This window comes from Salvia hispanica, chromosome 3 (genome assembly GCF_023119035.1).
Source record: "Salvia hispanica cultivar TCC Black 2014 chromosome 3, UniMelb_Shisp_WGS_1.0, whole genome shotgun sequence".
NCBI lineage: Eukaryota > Viridiplantae > Streptophyta > Magnoliopsida > Lamiales > Lamiaceae > Salvia > Salvia hispanica.
The window spans coordinates 23,224,937-23,231,309 of NC_062967.1; the positions used below are offsets into that span (position 1 = coordinate 23,224,937).

The 6,373-nt window shown below is 39.0% G+C and overlaps 1 protein-coding gene and 1 long non-coding RNA gene across 2 annotated transcripts; one reads left to right on the top strand and one right to left on the bottom strand.

Moving 5' to 3' along the window:
* The first annotated feature begins 946 nt into the window (after window positions 1-946).
* LOC125214502 (benzyl alcohol O-benzoyltransferase-like) lies at window positions 947-3,693 on the top strand. Its single transcript, XM_048115552.1, has 2 exons — window positions 947-1,522; window positions 2,571-3,693. Exons 1-2 carry the CDS (start codon window positions 1,079-1,081, stop codon window positions 3,504-3,506), a joined length of 1,380 nt encoding a protein of 459 aa, XP_047971509.1. The 5' UTR covers window positions 947-1,078; the 3' UTR covers window positions 3,507-3,693.
* Window positions 3,694-4,300: 607 nt separating this feature from the next.
* Window positions 4,301-5,465, bottom strand: LOC125212529. Its single transcript, XR_007174746.1, has 3 exons — window positions 5,370-5,465; window positions 4,959-5,022; window positions 4,301-4,493 (listed from the first exon to the last, which is right to left on the bottom strand). It is a non-coding gene; the product is annotated as an uncharacterized LOC125212529 (long non-coding RNA).
* Window positions 5,466-6,373: the final 908 nt, after the last annotated feature.

Genomic DNA, 6,373 nt, shown 5'->3' on the forward strand with positions numbered 1-6,373 from the left:
ATTAAACTATTTTTTGTGTGGAAGAATAAAATTTTATCGATCACAATACTCTTTTGTGTAACTATCCGTCTCACGTACGTTACTTGAAGCACTTCATTGCATTCCTTTTAAGAAAATGGTACTACTCTATGTTCCAGATAATTTGTCTCACTTTGACTGGATACAAGTTTTAAGAAATGTAATGAAAAGTGAGTTGAAAAAGTTAGTGGAATTTGATCCTACTTTTATATATTAGTTTTATAATAAAATGTGAGTAGGAATGAGTTAGTGCAATATGAGGTCCACCACTACCAAATATGGTAAAAGGTGAAATGAGAAACTATATGGGACGGACCGAAATGGAAGAATATGACAAATTATCTGGAACGGAGGGAGTAATAAATAGTTAAAGTGCAGAGAGAGTAATGTACGAGAAAAAATAATACAGAGAAGAGAGAACAATATAAAGAAGACTCTTATGCTCTATATTATTCTCTTTTTACTTTTATATCATTTTAATTACTCCCTCCATCCACGAAAAATAGGGCACATTTGTCATTTTTTGTTGTCTACGAAAAATAGGGTACATTCAAAAAAGGAAGGTTTTTAACAACTTATCTCTTACTTTTTCTTTCTCTCTCTTACTAATAATATGGACTCCACATTCCACTAAAACTACTTCTCTTTTTTGCTTTACCCATTCTATATTAAAACTCGTGTCATTCGCAAAGTGCCATATTTTTTTTGGACAGCGGGATTATTTAGTACTAATATTATTTTTTTCAAATAAAGTATTTTGACTGAAAGTAGTGTCACTCTGATTTTACCTCCCCTGTCTTGTAGGCGTAGGACCAATCAATATTAATATTATTCATAAATGTTTAAGTTTAATTAATAACAGTAAGTGAAAGTGAATAACTCAGCAACCACAACTATCAAATTTTCTATAAATAGAGCCACACATTACCCCAATCAGACCAGACCTCCACAGCTAATCAACATACTACAATTTCCAAATTCCATACACACCTCACTATATTCTTACCACCATTCTCTCTGTCTCTCTTTCACAAAACAGACACTTACCAAACATAGAGAGATGGATTCAACCAACACTTTAACATTCAAAGTCACAAGAAAAAACCCAGAGCTGATCGCTCCGGCAAAGCCAACGCCGCACGAATTCAAGGCCCTCTCCGACATCGACGATCAAGAGGGCCTCCGCTTCCAAATTCCGGTGATCCAGTTCTACCGGAGAAGCCCCTCCCCGGGAGGGAAGGATCCCGTGCAGGTGATCCGTGATGCCATTGCCAAGGCTTTGATTTTCTACTACCCTTTTGCCGGCCGCCTCAGGGAAGGCGCTGCCCGGAAGCTGGCCGTGGAGTGCACCGGTGAGGGTGTCATGTTCATCGAGGCTGATGCCGATGTCACGCTGAAGCAGTTCGGAGACGCGCTTCAGCCGCCATTCCCGTGCCTCGAAGAGTTGCTTTACGATGTCCCGGGATCCGGCCAAGTGCTCGATTGCCCCTTATTGTTGATTCAGGTATACCATGTTAAAATTCTCTTAAATCTTGTCACACATCGATTACGTGATGATATTGCCTCTTCTATATAATTGGGGATAACCCTTTCAACCTTAAAAATCATTTTAGCGGACTGAGTAGTTCATTTTCAATGTACTGTAAAAAAACAATTTTTCATGACATAACTTTCTATTGATCGTATTAACATGTAGAAGAGGGTTGTAACCCTTTGGCGGACTAGGGTGATGGTGTGGACAACCCCAGATCGTCCAGAGAGCCTAATTGTTCTTTAAGGTCGACCAAAATAATTCTATATCGTCCAACTTCAAAAATATAATATTTTTTTAAAATATATGTTATATAGTATGATTAAGTAGTGTAATAACTATTGGTCTATTCGATTTCTTTGTCACGAAAATGACATTTCCAAGAATGCATTATATAAATGATAGTAATATAATACTTAGAAAAAGTTATTTCTAATTAGCAAACAATTTTTCATAAATCAAAAGCTGTACAATAGGAGTAATCTTTTCTAAAATATAATTTGGAGCAGTGATAAGATGATTTGGACCACATCTTGTCGTTTTTCGTACTTACAAATCCATTTCAGTTTTTACTAGATTCCTTTTCGAATTACGATATATGAATAATATATTATGTATATTGTTGTAGTTGATCACTTTATTCAGTTTTTTGGTTTGGTGAAAATTTTAGGTACAAATTAATTGGAATATTATAATGAAAAACCGTTCTTAATGAACTACAGTAGTACTTCGCGGAAAGGGTCTGTGAGCAACTTTTGCACGTATAATTTTATGATTCTTTAATGATCTAATTGCTCAACGAGTTTAAATGAGATTATGAGAGTAGGGTCAAGCATATGATATTTAAGCCTAGACTAAAACCTATGGTTATAGTAGTATTGCATATACGGTAGATTACCTAATTTACACACCACATGCCATTGATTTTTTTCTATATACAAACATAAATTTTAAAGGCCATAGATTTAAACTCTAAATTTTTGACCTTAGACATTAATCATTCTACCATTATCGTTTACAGGTCACGCGCCTCAAATGCGGAGGCTTTATCTTTGCTCTCCGCCTCAATCACACGATGAGCGACGCCGCCGGCTTAGTCCAATTCATGTCGGCCGTCGGCGAACTCGCCCGCGGCGCAAAATCCCCCTCCATCCCACCCGTGTGGGACAGGCACCTCCTCAACGCGCGCGACCCGCCGAGCGTGACCTGCACGCACCACGAATACGACGACGTTCCCGACACCAAAGGAACTCTAATCCCACTGGACGACATGGTCCACACCTCCTTCTTCTTCGGCGCCACCGAATTCTCCGCCCTCCGCAGCCTCCTCCCTCCCCACCTCCGCGGCTGCTCCACCTTCGAGCTCCTCACCGCCTGCCTCTGGCGCTCCCGCACCATCGCCATCGCACCCGAGCCCGAGGAGGAGGTCAGAATCCTCTGCATCGTCAACTCCCGGAGGCGCTTCAATCCGCCGCTCCCCGCCGGATACTACGGCAACGCTTTTGCCTTCCCCGTCGCGATATCGAGCGCCGGCGATTTGTCGAAGAATCCGCTGCCTTACGCGCTGGAGCTCGTTAGAAAGACCAAGGCCGACGTGACGGAGGAGTATATGAGATCGCTGGCGGATCTGATGGTGATTAGGAACCGCCCGCATTTCACGGTGGTGCGGAGCTACCTGGTTTCCGATGTGACGCACGCCGGATTCGGGGAGGTGGATTTCGGGTGGGGGAAGCCGGCGTATGGTGGTCCGGCGAAGGGCGGCGTTGGGGCGATTCCTGGAGTTGCGAGCTTTTATATTCCGTTTAAGAATAGTAAGGGGGAGGATGGAGTAGTGGTTCCGATATGCTTGCCGGCGAATGCTATGGAAGTGTTTGTGAAGGAGCTCGAGGGGATGTTGCGAGGCGGCGCGGAGGTGGCTGATCGGAAAACCGGAGTGTTCATAACGTCGGCGCTGTGAGGTTGTGCTTTTTGCTGCTTATGTTGTACTATTTCCTTTATCGACCTTTTTCTATTTACCAGTGATATGTAATGTGATTAAATTAAAGGGATTGGATGGTTGGATGAAATTCTAAGAATGTATTGCAAAAGAATTATGTGTATTGTACAAATAAAGTAATTTATCATAACATTACTATTCAGTGCAATGTTAGGAATTTTAAGTTGAAGAGAGATATACCGTCAACTTACCGAAATATAAAATTGAATGGATGGAGAGGACTAGGGCTTTCAAAATATACCGAAATATCGCACTTACCGTATCGAATATATACCGAAAATACCGAATTTGCAGTATAGTATATTTCGGTACGGTAAAGGTATAGATTTTCGTATACCGCGGTATGCTGCTTTCACTCACGCATAAATTATAGTTGAAATGTTAAAATCCCTAACTCTACTTTCACATCTTAATTCATTTGCCTCCAACCCCAAACACACTCACGCAAATATGCAAATCCAGTCTATTGTAATTTGGTGGTTGAAGTTTTGTTGATTTGAATTTTTTGAATAAGATTTGATTGTGGTATTGTCACGACCGTCCTTCTAGAGTATAATAAATGCGGGAGATCGCGACATAGACGGACTTAAATGCAACAAAGAACATATGCTAGGGTTTCAATAAAAGGGTTTGACCAGATATTTAATGAACAATTAAAACGATAAAAGCAACGGCTTAGCAATGAAACCTAATGAAGAATAGATATCTCAATTTATGCTCAAAACGATAGGGGCTTAATGTAATACAAAATGTATCATGTCTTAATATTCTAAACAAAATGAAATAGTTTCAAACACAATCAAACGATAAGAAGTTTCATGTTTCAGCGAAAGCATCCAAGAGAAGAGTGAAGTCATGTATGAAGACACAACTACACTCGGAGTTTCAAAACGACCATATTATTCAATTAACTTGCTCAACACCGCCAACCGCTCGTCGCTGCTCAACCTACACATAGGGAAAACACATACAGGGCTGAGTACTATAAAGATACTTAGTGGACTTATGCCGAAAACAGTTCATAAAAAATATTAGTTATCATGCCAGTTCCAGGTGTCCATCGGGGTTTTATCTTTAGAAATGACCGAGGCACCAAAATATTTCCTTTATTCAAAATCACGGTCGCGCAACCATTTTTTTAATCGACGTTTACCATATCCTCATTCTACATGACAAGGAATGCGGTCCAGGTCACTAGACCGGCCGACCCCTACACCGGCACACGGTCTAACATTGGTGTACACTAACCTAAGTAGAGTTTGCGGCTCTACAAGGATCTGAATTCGATTTAATCAATAGTGGCATAGCCACAAGGGATAGGCACGACAAAACAAATCACGGTATAATAACACAGATTTCATTCTCATCAATAAAGATTTAGGACGTTGTCCTTATTTTAAAAGAAAAGCCCACCTCAACGGCTTAGATCTCGAGTACGATCTTCCATTTGCATCACGTTGAGAGCGCGAGTTATCACCTTTAAATTATGTGTATCACAAATTAGTCTCAATCATCGATTTAAAATCATGCATGTCCCCAACGTTTCCCTTTTTCCCATCGATTCATTTTATATTATCATTCAAAATCAAGACATGCTCATCATATCAATTTTATTCGCACTACAACTCTAGATCTATCATCAAATCAAGTCACGTATGAGTGTTCTTCAACACACATCACACGCACACACACGCACACACACGCACACACACACGTACACCGATGCACATACATACACACGCACTTCACTTCCCGTTCATCAATTGTTTTCCATTTTCACTCGATCTATATGATCGGTAGATGAGAAAAGATAGATCAAAATACCTCTTGATAAAAACGATCGGTAGAAACAAAGTAAAATCTTGATTCATCAATAATTCTTGAGGCTTCAACTTGAATTCTTCTCAAAAGATAAAGAAATCTTGAATAAAATAGAAAACAAGTTGGAGAAGAGTGGAAGAGAAAAGTGGTGTGAGGGAGAGAGGGAGGAGGCGTGTAGTAGTAGGGCTAGGGTTAGGGTTTCCTCCCCTATTTATAGAGATAAATTCCAAGATTTGATCTCCCAAATAATATAACTTCCAAGATTTGATTCTCCACAATTAATTAAATAAATATTGTGGAGTTAGAGAAGAAAGGAAAAGTAGCGTGAATATGGGAGAGAGAAATAGGCGATTTTTGCCTATTAAATAGGTGTAGGATTTAATTTAATTTTTCTTGGAGAGGAAGATATCACGGAGTAGAATAAAATATCACGGAGCAGAATAAAAATAATAATTTCCACTATATGGAAGTAGGCGATTTTTATTCCTCTTCCACGAGGAATTAAATTCAAATCCTAATTTAAATAGGATATGACAAGATCTCCTTAGATATGGTAAGATATGCTAGAATATTTGTATTCATTCATGGAAGAGAATAAATAAGGGATCAAATAATATAATAAAATAATTCATTCTCCCATAAATAGGAGGTTTTCGAAATCTCCATGTATAAGCATAGGGGTCGAAAATTTCATGGAGGAAAATAAGGAATAATAGGACTTTAAATTTAATTTGGATAATTATCCCAAGCAAATAATTAAATCCAAGAAAAATAGGATTCCTCACCATTAAATCATGGTGGTCGAAAATTCCAAATAAAATGTGTATGATATTTATGAAAATCCTATTTAATCTCACTCATCCCTTAGGAAATAATTCGCCACAATATATTTCACCCCGCATCAAATATTCACACAATCACGTCACAAATTTCAACCATTTTCACTTTCACCTCATATTCTTAACACATTGACCTTTCAACGGCCACGTCATATACTCCACATCTTT